This window comes from Phycodurus eques, chromosome 4 (genome assembly GCF_024500275.1).
Source record: "Phycodurus eques isolate BA_2022a chromosome 4, UOR_Pequ_1.1, whole genome shotgun sequence".
NCBI lineage: Eukaryota > Metazoa > Chordata > Actinopteri > Syngnathiformes > Syngnathidae > Phycodurus > Phycodurus eques.
The window spans coordinates 27,109,776-27,130,214 of record NC_084528.1 but is presented as its reverse complement, the minus strand read 5'-3'; the positions used below and the strand labels follow the sequence as shown (position 1 = coordinate 27,130,214).

The 20,439-nt window shown below is 42.4% G+C and overlaps 1 protein-coding gene across 2 annotated transcripts; it reads left to right on the top strand.

Annotated features, from left to right (window-relative positions):
* Positions 1 to 1,773: 1,773 nt before the first annotated feature.
* On the top strand, positions 1,774 to 20,389 carry LOC133401672 (tubulin polymerization-promoting protein). Of its 2 annotated transcripts, none has more exons than XM_061674912.1 (5): positions 1,774 to 1,938; positions 10,580 to 10,660; positions 11,161 to 11,496; positions 18,353 to 18,506; positions 18,584 to 20,389. In XM_061674912.1, exons 2-5 carry the CDS (start codon positions 10,647 to 10,649, stop codon positions 18,791 to 18,793), a joined length of 714 nt encoding a protein of 237 aa, XP_061530896.1. In that variant the 5' UTR covers positions 1,774 to 1,938; positions 10,580 to 10,646; the 3' UTR covers positions 18,794 to 20,389. The 2 variants fall into 2 exon arrangements, with proteins under 2 accessions (XP_061530896.1, XP_061530897.1); XM_061674913.1 differs by lacking the exon at positions 1,774 to 1,938 and adding an exon at positions 9,637 to 9,701.
* The last annotated feature ends 50 nt before the right edge of the window (positions 20,390 to 20,439 follow it).

Sequence of the window (20,439 nt, the reverse complement as noted above, 5' to 3'; positions counted from 1 at the left end):
AAAATAACTTTCATTCAAACTGTAATGTCAGATGTGATGGTACATCACAATCATATCAGAGCTTTTAGTTGGCCCAAAGCCTAAGTAGGGAGGTTTGTCTGTTTTAGTGGCACCCCGGTTCCCATATGTGGGATCCACTTTTTAATATGACTAATTTATTGCAAAACGGCCTGCGAGCCCCAGAGGTCCGAGAACTGCTGGTCTTAAGGACCAAACTTATGCAAAAAGAACAAAATGGCACCCAAACAGCACCGATGGTCATAAAATCACACAGCACTAAAATTGTAGTCAACCCAACAGAATTGATTGTTTTCACAGTATTCCAGGATCAAAAACAGGCGTTCCCACTCTTGATAATCACACAATACAATGTGACCGCGGGACACCGATGGAAAACACTATTCCAACCGCTAAAACTCTCTGGAGCTTCCCACATCTATCCAGTCAGCTATTGAATTTTTGAAAGATTTTTGCGTGCCGGTGAGAAACATCCATCCATTTTCTGAGCCGCTTCTCCTCACTGGGGTCGCGGGCGTGCTGGAGCCTATCCCAGCTATCATCGGGCAGGAGGCAGGGTACACCCTGAACTGGTTGCCAGCCAATTGCAGGGCACATATAAACAAACAACCATTTGCACTCCCATTCACACCTATGGGCAATTTAGAGTCTCCAATTCATGCATGTTTTTGGGATGTAGGAGGAAACCGGAGTGCCCGGAGAAACCCCACGCAGGCACGGGGAGAACATGCAAACTCCACACAGGCGGGGCCGGGGATTGAACCCGGGTCCTCAGAACTGTGAGGCTGACGCTCTAACCAGTCGTCCACCGTGCCGCCGCCAGTGAAAGACATTATCTCATCCAATATACATTAAAGTCAAATTATTCTTTGGCAGACCTCAGTTGGAGGCCCTGCAGGCTGCAGCATACTGTGTGTGAGCCCCGAGATTCAGTTATCATACATGAATTAACCCGTGCTTGACTGCCTGTACATAACATACGCGATGTGGAATTATTGACCTGGAAACTATCCGCACTGACTTTGGCTGAGAAATAGGTAATAAACAACCATTCGCACTCACATTTTCACCTATGGACAATTTATGGTCATTAATACATCTAATATGCTAGTGTTTGGAATACAGGAGGAAGCCAGAGTAGAAACCCCACACAAGCGCAGGTAGAAAAAGCAAACGCCCCAAGAAGGCCTTGAACTGGGATTCGAATTCTACACTTCAGAACTGTGAGGCAGATTTGTTAAGCACTCAGTCGCCATGCTGGCCCAGGTTTACGAGACATTTGCCAGAATGATAAAGCATTCATGTCTGCATGATGCAGGGTGGGTGGTTCTAGGTCTGCCTATTTGCACTTAACGTGAATTGTCTTCCACTCAAATCTTTTATGAGGGGTTTTATGTTATGATGGTGCTACAGTAAGGTCGACAAGGTTACATAATGTCCATCCGAGTTCAGCTATTAGGCTCACACTGGTTGTGTAACAGCCTTTAAGGAGGATCGGGTTCAGAGGGCAGCCTGTGTGCCACATCTTCCACAAGAATCTTTAAATGGCCAAATGATGTCTCCACCTAGACCAAGATGACAAAAACGACTCTTATTGAATCACGGCGTATCCATAATATGTTTATGAATGAAGCAGCCAATCGTTGTGCTTCTACAAAAAAATAAATAAAATAAAAACACACAACAAGATGCTTTGGTTGCTTTGTGCTCGTTAGTCAACGCTTATGCGCACCGCCACCGTCAAGCGAGAGGAAAGGAGCAAGTCGCGGGGCCAGGGCAGCCAATCAGCGGGCTGCTCGCTCTCCAGCATCCCGGCGGGGGGAGAACCGAGACCGAGCCGTCATCGCTAGACTGGAGCGCCAGCAGAGAGGAGAGACGCACCGAAGCGCTTCTTAACGATGATTTTTAACTGACAACGAGGTAGGGGATTACGTCACTAGGTGATCGACTTAATTCATTTCCCCCCCCCCCAAATTGCTCGTGCATGTTAAAATAATGTTCAAAGCAGAGGTCGGCTGCTTCCTTACACCGACGTACGCATCCAATTGTCGAAGATGCGCTTTGCATTCCTTTGCGTCAACGCTTCCTCTTAATGTGACGTCTTTTTAAACACTTCGGGATGCAGCTACTTGAGATGATTTGTGCAATTAACGTTTTACGAGCACATTTGAAGCACGAATGTGTGAATGTGGCATTTGCGACTTTATGTAACACTTGTCTCGGGCAACAGCTGCAGCCGCAGCCATATCTGTGTAACATCAACAACACGAGTGTCTTCGCCTGTGTTTATCTTCCAAATGCACCTCTACGAGCGCGCTGATTGGTTGTTGAAAGTGACTGACACCTCGGCTGGCCTATGGCTGCAGAGCTTTACGCCAAGCTTACGTGTAGCCCAGTTACATAATTATGCACGCAAGACAGGATGTATGTCCTCATTAATCAGCTTCCTGACGCTCTGGGTTGCAAAATGGCATGAAGCGGCCTATGCATGCATGGATGCTTGCATTGAGCGTTAAATATGATAACATATCTGTTGGGCAGCTCGTAGACTAGTTAGCACATCTGCCTCACAGTTCTGAGGTTCTGGGTTCAAATCATGGCCTTCCTGTGTGTAGTTTGGATGTTCTCACCGTGCTTTTCGCTGGCTTCCTCCGATTTACCAAAAACAGAAGCGAGAAAACTCACTGTTGTCGAACTAAAGGCCTGCGGGCCATATCCGGCATACCGCAAATTTTATTTTATTTTATTTTTTTACTTCTGTTTAAATCTAGTCATAAAATGCAAATAAGCAGGTGCAGAGACAATTATGTAATATGATGAGGTGATCATTAGGGTTCCCACACAGAACATATAGTTACAAGAAATGTAACTGCATTGCACGCTGGCCACACGCCTAGTCCATAAACAAACACGGTGCAGCTCGGCTTCTGGCTAGGAGACATTATGGCTAGCCAAGTTTTGTGAAGTAAAAAAAAATAGCAGTGTTCAAACACAGCATCAGTTAAACAGCCTCTCTCAGGCTCTTCAGACGGAGCAAAAAGCAAACAACAAATGTAATTATTAGTGTTTTTATAGCATAATAATTCACATTGTTCAAACACTTACTGTTGCACTTGTTTTGATCCTTTATTTCCTAAAATGAAAGTGTTCCAAAGGTATCGGAACAGCAAGGTCAATTACTTTGTTTTTGTTGTATACTGAAGAAATTTGGGTTTCAGATCAAAAGATGAGTACGAGAAAAAAGTTCATAATTCCAGCTTTTATGTCATGGTATTTACATCTAGATGTGTTAAGCAACTCACGACAGAGCACTTTTTGTTTGAAGCGACCCACTTTTCAAGTGACCAAAAGTATTGGAACATGTGACTGATGGGTGTTTCCAGTTGCTCAGGTGTTGCCGTTTAGATTGATTGCTTAAACATTAGACAGTGCTTGTTTTTGACTTTGGGTTTCACCTGTGAAAACTGCATTTACTGTTAAGCAAACATGAAAACCAGAAAGCTGTCCAGGGGAGAAAACCATTTTGAAGCTGAGAGAAGAGGGTTAATCGATCACAGCTATTGCACAAACATTGGGCATAGCTAATGCAACAATTTGGAATGTCCTGAAAAAGAAAGAAACTACTGGTCTACTGAGCAACAGATATCGAACAGGTCGGCCAAGGGTATCGACAGCAGTAGATGACGGAAACATTGTGAGAGCTGTGAAGAAACACCCAAAGACAATTCACTGTCAACCTCCACAGGACAGGGGTGAAGGTATCACAATCCACTGTTCGAAGAAGACTTCAAGAGAAGAAATATACAGGCCATACCACAAGATGCAAACCACTCATCAGCAAAAAGAATCGAAAGGCCAGCTTGGATTGTGCAAAGAAGTACAGAGATGAGCCACAAAAGTTTTGGAACAAAGTTTTATGGACTGATGAGACTAAGATTAACCTCTAACAAAGTGATGGAAAGGCCAAAGTATGGACAAACAAAGGATCTGCTTATGATCCAAATCACATAAACTAATCTGTGAAGCATTGTGGAGGTAATGTCATAGTTTGGGCTTGCATGGGTGCTTCTGGAGCGGGCTCACTTGTCTTTATTGATGATGTAACTCATGATGGGAGCAGCACAACGAATTCTGAAGTCTACAAAACCATTTTGTCTGCCAATTTACAGAAAAATGAATCCAAACTAATCGGGAGATGCTTCAACATGCAACAAGACAAAGACCCAAAATACACTGCCAACACAACACAGGACTTCATCAGGGGGAAAAAGTGGAAGGTCTTAGACTGGCCAAGTCAATCAACCTTAAACCAACAGAGCATGCATTTTACCTCCTGAAGAGGAGACTGAAGGGAGACACTCCCAGAAAAAAACAAGAACTGAAAGAGGCTGCAATAACGACCTGGAAAAGCGTTTCAAATGAAGAATGCAACAGTCTGGTGAAGTCAACGGATCAAAGGCTTGATGCAGTTATTGCAACTAAGGCTTATGCCAGCAAATATTAAATGTTATTCACTTTAAGTTAATTTAATCATGTCTGTTCAAATACCTTTGCTCACTTGAAAAGCTTCAAACAAAAGGTGCCCTGTTCTGAGTTGTTTAACACATCTAGATGAAAATACCATGAAATAAAAGCTGAAATTCGAAACGTTTTTCTCATTTTTATCTTTTGATCTGAAACCCAAATTCCTTCAGTATACAACGAAAACAAAGGAATTGACCTTGTCGTTCCAATACTTTTGGAGGAGACTGTATAGGTGCCCTGCGATTGGCTGGCGACCAGTCAAGGGTGTACCCCGCTGCGCTAAACCCCAGCTCACCCGCGACCCGGATGAGGACAAGTGGTATAGAAAATGGATGGACAGATTACTGTACTGTATATCTACTACGGAAAGACTAGTGGGCCACGAGGGAGATATGGTGACGTGTTCTCCCCATAGGTTGAATTACACATGCATGGGATGAACCCAGTCATTGGCCCAGATTTCACCAAGCTACCCTAAGAGCCTTTCGGCTGACGTCATAATCACTTTGCGTCACCGTGAAAATTAATGATTATACACTGGAATAAAAAAAAAAAAAAAAAAAAAAAAAAGGGTCAAAATCAGGTCAACACGTGTCATTCTTCACCAAGGGTTCATAAACAGGTTACTGTCGTGCAGTGGAACCTCAGAGGTTGAACACAGTCCACTTGGTTTGGATTTAGAACAGTTGTGAACACTGGTGAACTGGAGGTCATCCCAGCAGACTTTGGGCGAGAGGCGCGGTACAAATTGGACCGGTTGCCAGTCATGCGCAGAGCGAACGTGCTGTAGATAAACAACCATTCATACTCAGAGTCACCTATGGACAATTTAGTCTTCAGGTAAGCTATCATGTATTTTTTATAGTGGGAAGAACTCACAAGATTTGAAACCATCTGCGACGCAGATCACCACTCCACCATGCTCCCAGTTTAAAAATAATTGAATCACTGTTAATCGTTTAAAAATCATTGAATCACTGTTAAAAGTAAAAGGTCAAAACAATGTTCTCAAGCTTAACTTTGATAAACAGTGATGATAAGAAGGCAGCTTGCATCAGGAATATTTTCCCTGTTTAACATTCTTAACTGTGTAAGTGCAAATAGAAACAACAAATGTGAATAGCGCAATGTAAATAAAATGAAAAGGTATACTCACCCCACCAATGTTGATGACGAGTCAAGAATGAACGGGTAGAGGGCGGATTAATCCATATGCCCGGGAGGTGAGCCTCTTCACATACAGACTTATCAGCTGACTTTCCAGTCTACATTCTTGTTCTTTCAATATTATCGATGATTTCGCAAAATTGTATAGAGCAGCCAGGACAGTGACGAGTTTGTCGCATTCCAGTATCATAGGTTCCATTTCTGGTTCTTCTCTCATTACGACAGAAGACACTGAAGCCTAAGAATTGCTATAAGTTCCATTTCTGGTTCAATGGTTATCATCTGCCAAAACTGCTATCCATCTGTGGTGGCATAACAAACCCTTTGGATGCGCACTGGTCTGAAGTGTCAGATTTGCTGTGTAACTTTAGAGGTGTACTTTCGCAAAAAAAATGGTCGAGACTTTAAGGGTTCCATTGTAACCCAGACGGGATGAAAATCTTAGTTCTTCTCTCGTTACGACAGAAGACACTGTAGCCTAAGAATTGCTACTTGGCCTTCCCCCTTGCCATCTATGGCGTCATGCTTTCTTTGCACAGTCTCTATTGGGCTCAACTGCCACTGCCAACAATAACCACTGTGCCTGGCCCTAAGCATCTTGTTACTCTACAGCTCAGTGCACGCCAACTTGTGTGATTCACAGAGCAGTTGGAGGGAGGTGAAGACTGATGGAAGGTGTATGGTGCTGGTGACCACAGGTTCTGTGTTGCACTGCGATGATGTCATTCTGTTTCTTTTTAGGGGGTGGGGGGCACAATGACTAAAACCAAGTATGTCCTCAGGCTGATTCCAGTGTCATTTGATGGTACGCTCTTGAAGTATTGTTGATGTCATCTTAAACAATATATATGTTTGCATTAGTCTATCTCCAAACCCTTGATTATAGATCCCCGCCAAGGCATCAATCAATTTTCTGTCGTGCTTATCCTTAATAGGGCAAGAGATGGAGTACACCCTGGGCTGGTCGCCAGTTAATAACAAACATTCACACTCACATTTCTATTTATGTCCAATTTCTTTTCTTCAGTGAAAAAAAAAAATGCCAACATGCAAATACAACACAGAAAGTCCAGAGCCAAGATTTGAACCCCCAACCCTAGAACTGTGAGGCAGATATATTAATCACTGCATCACCGTGCTTCTCCGCCAAGGCCAAACCATCCTAATTTGGATCAGCACTAAATTGTAATTCATACCATCATTATTCACTTAACATTTCAAGACAAAGTTAAATGTAGCAATCAAATCCTTTTATCCATTTTTATAACACAATGAACTGACAATCTAACTCTTGATTAATAGACTTCTTATGAATCAAACTGTAGCTCCAGAATATCCTTGGCATAGGTTTCAAATTTAAAAAAAACATCCTTCATGGCACATCAAATGTACTGTTTTGACAAACTCAAACAGGAAATCATAAAACCTGGAATTCAACCAAAATTTGGGGGGTAATTATGAATCCAGTCACATGAATCTTTGGCACTCAAATCCCATGACAGCTCAGTTCAGCGAGCATCGGAGAATTAACTCTTTAGCATTTTGCATCTTCTTTGGCTCTTTTTCTGACACTAACTCTAGCATAACCATGCATGTTGACATGTTATCAAAGTTGAGCTACAGAGTTTGGTTATTTTCATGTTTTACAGTGGTTGCCATATTTTTACATTTAAGTTATTTTTGTTATTTCCAATACAAAATCGGGGGGGAAAAAAATCTGATATCAACCAGTGGATTGTGTGTGGAGATTGAGGGCGGGGTTTGACTGTAAGGACGATGATCGCTACTTTATTATGATTGACTGGTCCCAATATAGAGCCTCTTCCTGGCAAGGATCTCGACAGAACACATGATGGGGTTCACTGTGATGCGTTGACAAGATGTGTAGCCCAAACACTTTCCTCCTCCTCTTCGCTGTCAACGATGTCATCATTTTATGTGTCACACCGGCTGCCAAACAAGCACATTTTTTTTGGCAGCTCACACCTTGCACGTTGTCTACTGGTTGATCTCCTTTCCTAAGCATGAATAGAATGTTTCCAGCCGTGACGGCGTATTGTCGCTCTGAATAGATGCAGTTAAAATTGGGTCAACTTATGGTTGACGCACTCATGTGTGCAGCATGTTGCCAGAAGGCGACTGGATGTAAGCATGCTGTCATACACTCACGGTTTTCTCTCTGGAGAGCTGCCCTCAACCTAACTGAGGAGGATAGAAAAAAACAACACAATGATACTTGTGTAAAGCAGTAAAGCAACTTGTGTACAATGTTGCTTTAACACGTGAGCTGGCATTGTAAGATTTTTACAATTTCCCTGTATTGGTCATCATATGGTGTGAGGAGGCCTGTTGTCTTCTTGACTTGGACACTTGAGACTACAGACTACAAATCGGAGAAACGACTGCTTTGTTCCGCTGTGATTTTGCTGCTACTCCATTGAAAAGCAATTGATTGCCACTCAAAGTTTGTAACGCTGCAAGCTCTGCGTTGGAATGCACCTAAAATATCGATTAGGTTTTGCATGAAAAGATTATGCATACTGATTCAGGCACTTTATATTTTGGTAATTAGAATTCAATGGGATTAAATTACTTGATTGATTAATTATTTGGTATTTGCATAAATTGCAATTGATGTCATTTATCATGCAAAAATGTCAATTATTCTCAGCTTCCATCTTTCATAACACGTTAGCCTGCAGGTAAGCACCCAAAAATTACACAGAGCACATTTGAACACTTGGAGGATAAAATAAAGCATTAAGAATAAAATCTCTTTGATCGACTAAATATTATTAATACAGGCCCGCGCTAATGATGTCTTAATCCCTTAAATGATCACTTTAACTGAGCATTATTGTGATTATCCAAAGATCTGTAATTCATCTATCTATAATTTTGATAATATAGATATAATCTAAAATTTAAAAATATACAAATAAGAATAATTAATAATTGTAGGCTACCATAAATGTCAGCCCAAAAATTGATTTATTCTTCTTTAGTCTCAAAAGCAGCTACAAAATAGTCTTTAAACGGAAAAATTTGTGTGATGCTGGAACCAAATGCTGTATTTCTTTTGTCTTTTACAAAAACAAAACATCTGAATGAAGAACTGACTTTAATTTGATTAAGTTCAGTATTCCTTTAATAAGAAGGTTCTTTAAAAGTTACCCTGAAAGCACAAAGGATTTTTTTTTTTTTTTTAATTGTTTACAAAAAGGCTAAATTGTGTATGCATTCTTTGGAAATTGAGACTCAAAACACATCAGTGTAGGAAGTTATTTGTTGATATCAAGTTACCAAAAAAATCACGTAAAAACATACTGTTAACCTTAACAAAAGAATAAATTCCAAAGCTCAAAATGAAATAATAATTATCGGTTATTGTAAGGTAGATGTGAGGTCAAATAAAAAATGTGACTGAACTGTGGTGCTGGCCCGAGTCCTCGGTGACAAATTGCCTTGCGTCAATAGTGAGAGTCTACGATGTCGCCATGTGTGTATGAATAAATGTGCAAGGGTCGCGCAGAGAGGTCCCTCGAATGAGACAAAGCCCTCCCAGTGTTTCAATCTCTGAAAGCCACACTATTCAGACATTTATAATATCTTCTTTTATGCTGTGTCACTGTTAGCTTTTGTACCCATTAATGTCTCTGCAAGGTTACGTTCTTATATGTGTTGACTGTCCATAGGCTGCTGATGGATAGACTTAACTTGACATGGTGTCTTCTGGGAGGGGTCAGTGAAGAGCTTCATGAGTCATGTGAACTAAAGAGGTTCTCGCTTCAAGCAGGCGCATTAGTTTGTTCGACTCAGCATTTCGTTCTGTATCTACTTAAACTGGCAGCTTCTCTCGATACCTTATTTCCCATAGCTACACACATTCTTTAAGGATGCTGCGCTAATTATGGGGACAGCTCAAAGGTGAGCATACAGGACCATTGGATTGAGATTGGGACGGATGGCGTTTTACTGTATTTGATTTTTAGGTACAGTATTTGTTTTTCTTCTGCTTTCGAAGTTACTGATTTTAAACAGTTAGTTTTACAAGTGTGAGGTGAGGTAGAGACGATGTCATGCTACTCTTTCAGTATATAGAGACATTGTTTTTTAAATATTTGTCATGTCGTGGAATTCGTTTGTTCTTCACTATTTGTGCATACTTGTATTGTGTGAATGCTCAGAGGTTTTAATATAATAACATTGCATTTATGAACAGACTTAGACTGGTCTAACATTCTTTTTTAATGCTTGAGAAATATTGTATTTTTCCAAATTAGGATACACTGTATAGAAAATGGATGGATGGATGGACGGACACGTTTATAGCACTTAGTAAGGATTCAATAAGAATACTCTGATGTCACAGGCACGAGTGCGCTTATTTTTGTGGTATCTCGGGATTAATATCTTGTGAATACTGGCATATACTAACCAGGTACTCTCACTGTTTAAACAAGTAGTTTTGTATGGTCAATGATGTTATCAGCTACATAAAATTACTTTGGACATGTTTTCCGCCCATTATTTTTTAAAGAAATATCACAACCCAGTATGTGACCACTTCGATCACAATCCACTGTGGGTGGATGATATTTTTTTGTTTGTACCATCTCATTAGTATACACTAGACTGCAATGAATCATGCTATTTCTTTCGTCCTTCCAATATGAACTGGGTAGCAAACTTCACAAGGATAGAAATGTTTCTCATTGATAGATGGATGGATATCTTAATAGATATTTTATTCATCCAAACATGAATACTGTAACTATAACAAAAAGACATACCGGTAGTGTCTTCTTCTCTTGTATTCACGTGTGGGCACATCTCACAGTATCCACCTCCATTCTCATCTTTTCCACAGCACAAAGAAAAAACACAAGTCAGCTCATCCACGCATTGCACAGAAGGAAGCTAATTCCTGCACAAGCATGGCAGACCAGAAGTAAGTTTGAGAAGCGACTTATTGTACGTACATCGGTCTAGGCTTGTAATACACATTTAATTCCCCTCAGCATTTTTCTTCTTTCTCTGTTTGCCAAATACCATGAGACCACAACAAATAAATCAGTCCATTTACAGAGTACTAGAACTCAGAATATCCTGCTTGCAGCATTTCACTGACAGGGACAACTAACAGGCACATTGGCCAAAAACATTTTGTTGTTGTTGTTGTTTTGTTTACTGAAGAGTTTGCCTGCTAGTTTTGCAAAACAGGTTTAGACCACCTCTCCAGGCTAATTCTCCGAGTGTGTGTGTGTGTGTGTGTGTGTATGTGTAAGCACATAACCATGTGTTTTAACGTGTAGTGACTGTCCTCGAGCATGTTGTCTACCCCCTTAATTGCATGAGGAAAGAGAAACTCCAGCCAATGCATTTTAGGGATGTTATCATCTGGATTGTCTTTTACACCAGACTGATGGTAAGATTAACTTTTCTTCTCAGAGACAGACTAGAAGACTTTAAAGTCCAGACACCCAAGAATACCAACATCAGCTTGGCCCAACTACGGCCACACAATGAACACTCGAGAGACCGCGCCTCCAAAAGGCTCTCCACTGACTCTAACGGAACCAGCGAAGGAGGCGTGGGCTCGTCCACCCCGGTGGAGTTGACCGCCTTGGAAGAGTCGTTCCGGCGTTTCGCCATCCACGGCGATACGCGCGCTACCGGCAAGGACATGCACGGGAAGAACTGGTCCAAGCTCTGCAAGGACTGCGACGTGATCGACGGCAAGCTCATCACTCTCACCGACGTCGACATTGTCTTCTCCAAAGTCAAGTAAGAAAGCAGACTTCTAACAAACATTATACAGAGGTGGCTTGAGATACAAGTTTAATTTGTTCTGGGACCACGCTTGTAATTCAGAACACTTCTTTCTTAAATCATATATTCCTATTGCAATGCCGTTAATCCATTCCAACCTCTTAAAAGAACCCATCCAGCCATCCATCCATTTTCTGAGCCGCTTCTCCTCACTAGGGTCGCAGGCGTACCGGAGCCTATCCCAGCTGTGATCGGGCAGGAGACGGGGTACACCCTGAACTGGTTACCAGCCAATCGCAGGGCACATACAAACAAACAACCATCCGCACTCACATTCACACCTACGGGCAATTTAGAGTCGTCAATTAACCTCGCATGCATGTTTTTGGGGATGTGGGAGGAAACCGGGGTGCCCGGAGGAAACCCACGCAGGCATGGGGAGAACATGCAAACTCCACACAGGCGGAGCCGGGGATTGAACCCCGGGCCCCAGAACTGTGAGGCAGACGCTCCAACTATTCGCTCACCCTGCCGCTTAAAAGAACCCAACATTTTTTTTTGTAATGTGTTTGTTAATAAGAAAAATAGCACGCTATATTATTGGACTTTATAAAAACATAGAGTCCATCCATCCATTTTCTACCGCTTATCCGAGGTCGGGTCGCGGGGGGCAGTAGCTTTCGCAGGGACACCCAAACTTCTCTCTCTCCAGCCACTTCATCCAGCTCTTCCGGGGGGATCCCGAGGCGTTCCCAGACCAGCCGAAGGACGTAGTCTCTGGACGTGCCCGGAACATCTCACCAGGGAGGCGTCCGGGAGGCATCCGAATCAGATGCCCCAGCCACCTCATCTGGCTCCTCTCGATGTGGAGGAGCAGCTCTACTCTGAGATCCTCCCGGATGCCCGAGCTTCTCACCCTATCTCTAAGGGAGAGCCCGGACACCCTGCGGAGGAAACTCATTTCGGCCGCTTGTATCCGGGATCTTGTTCTTTCGGTCACGACCCATAGCTCGTGACCATGGGTGAGGGTAGGAACGTAGATCTACCGGTAAATCGAGAGCTTCATCTTTCGGCTTAGCTCCTTCTTTACCACAACGGACCAATATAAAGTCCGCATCACTGCAGACGCTGCACCGACCCACCTGTCCATCTCCCGTTCCATTCTTCCCTCACTCATGAACAAGACCCCAAGATACTTGAACTCCTCCACTTGGGGTAGGATCTCATCCCCGACCTGGAGAGGGTATGCCACTCTTTTCCGACTGAGGACCATGGTTTCAGATTTGTAGGTGCTGATTCTCGTCCCAGCCGCTTCACACTCAGCTGCAAACTGCTCCAGTGAGAGTCGGCGATCACGGCTTGATGAAGCCAACAGAACCACATCATCTGCAAAATGCAGAGATGCAATACTGAGGCCACCAAACCGGACCCCTTCTACGCCTCGGCTGCACCTTGAAATTCTGCCCATAAAAGTTATGAACAGAATCGGTGACAAAGGGCACCCTCGGCGAAGACCAAACCTCACCGGAAACGAGTCCGACTTACTGCCGGATATGGGGACCAAACTCTGACTCCGGTCGTACAGGGACCGAACAGCCTGTATCAGGGGGTTCGGTACCCCATACTCCCGAAGCACCCCCCACGTGACCCCCCGAGGGACACGGTCAAACGCCTTCTCCAAGTCCACAAAACACATGTAGACTGATTGGGCGACCTCCCATGCACCCTCGAGGACCCTGCTGAGGGTGAAGAGCTGGTCCACTGTTCCACGGCCAGGACGAAAACCACACTGCTCCTCCTGAATATGAGATTCAACCTTAATAGACCTTACCAGGGAGGCTGAGGAGTGTGATGCCCCTGTAGTTAGAAAAAACCCTCCGGTCCCCCTTCTTAAAAAGGGGGACCACCACGCCAGTCTGCCAATCCGGAGGCACTGTCCCCGATGTCCACGCGATGTTGCAGCGGCGTGTCAACCAGGACAGCCCCACAACTTCCAGAGTCTTTAGGAACTCTGGGCGAATCTCATCCACCCCCCGGGGCCTTGCCACCGACGAACTTTTTAACCACCTCGGTGACCTCAACCCCAAAGATAGGAGAGCCCGCCTCAGAGAACCCAGACTCTGCTTCCTCATGGGAAGGCGTGTCCCGCTGGGGACTCCATCGTGCTGCTGGGGGACTTCAATGCTCACGTGGGCAACGACAGTGAGACCTGGAAGGGCGTGATTGGGAGGAACGGCCTCCCCGGTCAGTTAGCCGTGAATTTTCGTTACTCGCATTTGGGCCTGGTCCCTAACCCCCGTTAATAGAGGGGGTCCACTTTGTCTGTCTACATGTGTTGCTCCACAGTTTGTGTTGCTTAAAGGGTTATAACACTGTGACAATGATGCTAATCATTAGCCCATCTATGGAGTTTTGCATTGGTTATTAGCATTAAGCTAAACTGACTTTTAAAGGCAAAGTTATGTGGTTGTTTTAAATGGGTTTTTTTCACTAAATAATTTTTCACTATCTGCCAAATTGCTGCTTGCTATAAAGTTGAGTTCACTGACACCATACAGCGCTTGTATCTCAAATTTATGTTCATAAGTCAAAGCTAAACATCTCCCAAATGACCATATATCTCGAAAAACCCGAAAGTCAGGTCACTCGTGTCCAAAGGCACCACTGTATATGAGTCCAAGTCACATCAGAACCAGCCGATCCAGACATGATTCTGGGACTGATGTACTTGCATAAATGTGGTTCACCACAGATGTGCCATGACAGTACTGCTTCTAGGTTACTAATGCAGAAGCAGCGATGACTTAAGACTGCGTCACTGAAATCTCACGAATGCCCCAAAGTCCAACGAAGTGGCACAAACATTGCTCGGGTTATAGTGACAGGAACATAGAAGTGGAGAGGAAAAACACATTTAGATGTGATAAAACATGCTTTTGTAAACTGCACTGGTCCATGGTTTGATTTTGAACTGTAACCATTACAAAAAGAAATGTTTTGCTGGGTTTAGAACATGCCACTAAGGCAAACTGCTATTAAAAACCAGAACAAAAGCTCTGGATGGATGGCTCCTCCTGTACCTCCCCAGGCCAGATCGGTTCATCCTTTGCTGCTTGATTTAAGTGCACTAGACTCTAATAATAAACTATGACCTCAATTGCACTAAAGAGGGAAATGTTTTATTTACGAACCTTACAAAGTGTGCTAGATAGTTGGACGTATCACAACTTGCTACTGCAAATATGTACTGCATAATCAAACATCGTAGATCAATGATGTGAATAAAGAAACAGGAGAACGAGCTTGGAAGTAACTCATCATCTTGTCGTGCTCCAGGGGTGAAAAAGGCCATGAAACAGGAAATCTCATGCTGATTCAGTCGATTTTACACGGCTAGACTTGCATTTAATGTTATTGTTCCCTTGGCAATCCAGACTATAATAGGCAGTTTGCAAAATTAGGGATTTGTGGCTTTAACAATAGGTACTGAAAGGACCTTACAACCTTCAACACGCACTGTCGCTCTCTTGTACTATAGCTGGTACTCTAGCAAGTTGCAAGAGATAAGGTGCAATCGGAACATTTCTACATGCAGTGAAACTCGGGTCGAACACGGTTTGTTTCGGGATGCGGCTTGACCTCCAATTTGTTAGTATTAAGAATCAAATTTCTTCATCATCAAAATCAGTGGCGAATCTAAATTTCCTGTAGGAAATAAAGAAATGATCTTCCTATTCTTACGTGCCATCCGTTCTCTCGCCGGCTTGGTTATATTGTCCTGAGAAGCCCGGACAGAAACCACTTTTCTATGTTGCAGTATGTTTCATTTACGGTTCTTTGGTTGTCGTCAAATCATTCTTCGTTGCTGCCACTGCTGCTATTCTGCAGTGGTGGGAAATAACAAAGTAATACTTTGTTACTTTACTTACCACTACGTAGATATTTCCAGGTATCTGTACTTTACTTGAGTATTTATTTTTCTGACAGTTTTGTAGTTTTAGTCCTCGACATTTCAAAACAGATATCTGTACTTTTTACTCCTTACTTTGTAAAAATAGACTCATAATTTTCCCTAAACCTGCGTGGGTAACAACACAATGTCAAAAAGAGTGATAGCTTGATTGACTGAAATCTTGGGGTGTTATAGGGAGGAAAAAAAAAAACAGGGACATCATGGACATTGAATTGTTTTACATTGTCGGCTACAAGAAAGATTTGGTAACTGCGTTGTGTCTTGTACCAGTCTAAAAGATTCGGCCATTCAAAAATGATCTTTCCAATCTGAAAAAGCACGTACAAGTAAGGTATATTTTTTCAGTTGTCATCATTAGCGAATTTAGTTTTGTTGTTGTTGTTGTTGTTGTTACTCAGTTCCTGTTAGCAATGCTCTCGGAACAGGTAATTTTGTTAGCATAAAAGTAGCGCCAACGCTAGCTAGCGCTTGAGACGTCATTTAATCAGTACCACCGCATTTACCAGTGTCTTTTTACAAAAAATATCTATAATTTTACTTCAGTACAGAGTCCAGACAACAGAGTGAGAGTACCTTTGCCTTCTGTGGCGGTTGAAACACAAAACCCCTTTAGATGCTACTTGCTTTGCTGCGAGATACAACTGTCACGTGACATCAGCCATAATGATTCAAACTATGGTTTTTGTGCGACTTTAACTGCCTCCCACTAGAGGTTCTACTTTATTTGTGAATCGTACATTTTTCTATTTAATTTTTTAAACTGTCGACAGCCCCCTAAAACAGAATTGCCGTTTGGAACGATGACAATGTGTACTACAGTGGTAGTTATTATGAAAAGACAAGTAAGGGAATATGGGATTTGTACTGGGAAAAAAAAAGACATTATCAAAAGTTGGCCATTTGGTGACTGCCACAACATAATGACAAAAGGCAGCCTTGAGGTCAGTACAGTAGTATCTGTATTAAGTGCGACAGGGTCCAGACTGGGGTAGAGGGTGGGGTGGGTGGGGGGGGGCTCTCGTTCATGTACTGACTTGCTGCAGGCATGACTGAGCAGTGGAAGGCGGCTGTGCATTTCGCTTTAATCAGTGTCAAGGCTCTTTGGATGCACATGTATAAAAAAAAAATAATAATAATGAGCGCTGCCTTAAACACCATGTGGGTGAGTGATTCCTGAGTTTTCGAGTGTTGAGAACTTGGAGCCTCAACATAAACTATGAAGGCCATAGAAATCTGTTGTAGACTAATTAATTACTGGCATGGTTTTCTGGTGACTTTATTTTCCATGCCGTGGTTCCCGATCAGCGAACATTATTGGAAGCAGTGGATTAAACAGATTCTTCCGTTTGTGTTCTTATGGTTCGTGGTCCAGCTGATGGTTCAAGTATGTAAATTAAACAGGTCAGCTACAGTTTTCCAAGGTGAAATAATGTTCCATTCCCTGTCCAACCTTTACCCTTCTTTACTGTAACCTCTATAGATGCTGATTTGCAGTTTATTTACAAAGCTTAACCATTTGGATATTTGAGGACTCCATTAAGCCAGTATGATGGGGACATATATTTGTCTTCCTCAGACAAAAACAGCAGTGGAAGTTCAGTTTCCCGTCTGACATTAGACAGCACGGGAATGATTCCGAGCACAGAGCGCCCAAATATTCAACACTGATGGATCGCCTAAACAAAACAGGTCACTGGGAGAGAAAAAAAATGATAAACCTTAACACCCCTGTTTACTGTGGCTTGTTGCTATGACAGCAGGTTACCCTGAGAGACGGCGGGGCTTCAAAGGCTGTTGTTCGGTTGAACTATCTCCACAGCAATGAATGTTTGTGTTTGTTACTATGTGGAAGTGAAACGGGCACATGGTCATCTAGAGAAGTGAAGCACTCTCAAATGGAGCATGAGTGAGGAAGACATGATTTATTGCCAATTGTTACAAGTTGACCATATAAATGTCAATGTATTTGGGTCCGCATGACGTAGTCTATTACAAGTTAAAGTGGCTTTCCTCAGAAAAAAATAAGCACTGTAAAAGAAGAAGAATCATCTTTTATTGAACATGCAAGCATGCACACGAAATTTGTTCTCTGCATTTAAACCATCACAGTGAACACATACACATGTTAGTGGAACACACTGGAGCAGGGGGCAGCTGAAGCGCCCGGGGAGCATTTCGGGTTATCAGTGTCTTGCTCAAGGACACCACAGCCGTAGCCATCTCGGCGTATCATATAGATATGCCCACGACAGGCTGAGAGCAGTATAAGGATGAAATCAGTTATCTGATTTTATGTTTTGACTACCAATTCGAAAGGCACATCTCATTATAATCCCTATTGGAAGTGGTATGATTTTCCAAGATGCTATAAACGCACATCACATCATATGTAAGCACAACATTGTTATTGTGCTATAACCACTTTGAAGTTAATACAATGGACCTCCACCTAAACGTGAATGCACCTATTCTGTGGAATTTATCCACGGATATTCACTGAAAAACTCAACTATTCGTGAAATCTCTGCACATGTTGGAGCTCTTTCTGTAACAAAGTAAGATGCCACAAGATGGCGCCAAAGCCCTGGCTAATAGGAAAGTAGAAAGAGATCTTCTTGTCGGAAAAGTTCAATTGTTCTTACCCGGTAAGTGTTTGACTCGGAAAAAGTTAATAGTTGAAATCAGGTGAGCAATAGAAAATTGCTTTCAGTCCAGAGGTCGAGAGTAGCAATAGTGGACAACAAACCAGAGAAGCAAGATACATAAAGTGATAAGACACCCTCCATGTCGTCAGACGATAACACAACGTCTTCCCTCTTTCTTGAGGATCCTGTGAGCGGATATTTTAGTGTGTGCCGTGTCCAGTCCTTTCCTGTAACAAATCATTTACTGTTTCAGGAAGAAATCCTGTCGCACCATCACGTATGATGAATTCAAGATTGCACTGGGAGAGCTTGCCAGGAAGAAGTACAAAGAGAAGACTGGAGACGAGGCTGAGGCCGAGGTATTCAAGCTGATTGAGGGGAAGGCGCCTGTGATCTCCGGGGTGACGGTAAGATGTCTCGTAAAACCCAATCCTCAACTGACTTTTTGGGGGGGAGCTTAACTATCCTGCAAACTCCTCCGCAGAGAGCCGTGGCTTCCCCGACAGTGAACCGACTGACAGACACCACCAAGTTCACGGGGTCGCACAAGGAGCGCTTCGACAACACGGGGCGCGGGAAGGGTAAGGCGGGACGAGTAGACCTGGTCGACACATCGGGATACGTTTCAGGATACAAGCATCGAGGGTCCTACGAAAAGAAGGTCACCAAACCCTCCATTGCCAAACCCATGTGAGGGGCGGAGATAAACGTGGATCGACGGCTAGGATCGCTTTCTTTACAAAGAGTACTACAAAAAAAAATACAAACAAAACAAAATAAGTTGTCATATATTTTCCCACCCAGTTATTTTGTGTGTTTGCAAGAGAGTTCCTCTATTTGTGAAAGTGTGAGAACTGGAAAACTGTTTACATCTATTTTTACAAAACCTTCACCAGCTGGTACATTCCTGTCTAATAGCGAGTTACTGCCAAGAGGAGAACGCCAATGTTGTTGATGATGAAGCTCTATCGTTTTGATCAGGCCGTAGAATATTTATCAAGCACAATGAACAATGAAAGCCAAGAAAAACAAAAAAAAGGTACAAGGGTTTTATGTAATAACATTGTACTTTTTTTGCTTAAATTTTTTTTTTAAGAAAACTTTATACACCCACTTTAAGATTTTAATTGGCGCAGTGTTCCAGATAATTGGCACACATTTGTGTATTGTTTTTTTTGTCTATTGCTTGTCTAGTATCCCCACTTGTCAACTGTCTAGAAACTCTGCTGTTCATATTCTTCATTTTATAAGATCAGTCATTTTATTAATATGCCTTCAGTTCAACCATTTTGCGTCTACCAAGTAAATTTAATGGGTATTTTATCTACCATCTCCTTTAACACTTTTTTGCATCATCTAATTTTAAACAGTTAATAAATTCTTAATTTGGGAATTCAGCAGGAGGAAGCGCAGTTGTACAAGATTGTATTTTTAACTTTTGACTTCAGATATCCCTCCACACCAACGCATTTATGCACAGTACCGCTAAAATATTTGTGGTTAGATTGTGTATAATCTAATAACTGTAGCCACTTGGTTTGATTTCTGCCACTGGCTTAAACTTCCTTTCTGTGTTGCTGTAACTTGTGCATGTTATTATGTATATTACATTTAATTGAGAAGCACAGAAATTATAGTAGGACTTTGTTGTATTTGATCTACTGTGCCTGCTGTGAGGACAGACTACTGGAAAGTTGTTTTCTTGCTTAGAAACCTTAAGTAATGAAAAGTGATGATGGTACAGTGTAATTGCTTGAAATCCGAAGAATATCTACATGTACAAAGTTGGCTGCCATCAAATGCTGTTATATTTGTTATCCAGAAAACCTTTAATGTGTGGTACTGTCATCCAAGGCACAAATTGAACTGAAGTAAAGCAGGGAATGCCGGTTATATCCTTAAATACTGTCTGATGTAAAAGGGAAACAATCCGAATGGTATACTTTTGTAGAACATTTTTAACGTAGGGACAGCGTTTGTTGTCACACTTGCCTGCAGTCGCAGCCGCAAAACTATAGCAGCTATTAATGTCATTATTTTGTCTGCTGCAGTTGTTGAGTAAGCTCCCTGTGCTTAATGCCAAATACTGTGCACCTTTAATGTGGAGGATCTATATATGTGCTTATTATTTTGTAATTCATAACTTTTTAATGTGCTATTGTGTCCCCCGTGCATGCAGTGGATCTTTGTACGTGTTCTTTAGAGCTCTTAATTGTGTGTTCATGATTTTGTAGTGCATTACTGAAAATAAAACAAAAGCACACCAAACACTTATGCGGTGAAAGTGAAAGCATGTGTCATGTTATGGCTTGCTCAGCTTATGAAACACGAAAAATGAAT

What these genes read in the sequence shown, in the direction of transcription:
- LOC133401672 (XM_061674912.1), top strand. An exon ending in ATTGTCTTCTCCAAAGTCAA is followed by an intron (nt 11,497 to 18,352) that starts GTAAGAAAGCAG and finishes TTACTGTTTCAG; the next exon opens with GAAGAAATCCTGTCGCACCA. An exon ending in CTGTGATCTCCGGGGTGACG is followed by an intron (nt 18,507 to 18,583) that starts GTAAGATGTCTC and finishes ACTCCTCCGCAG; the next exon opens with AGAGCCGTGGCTTCCCCGAC.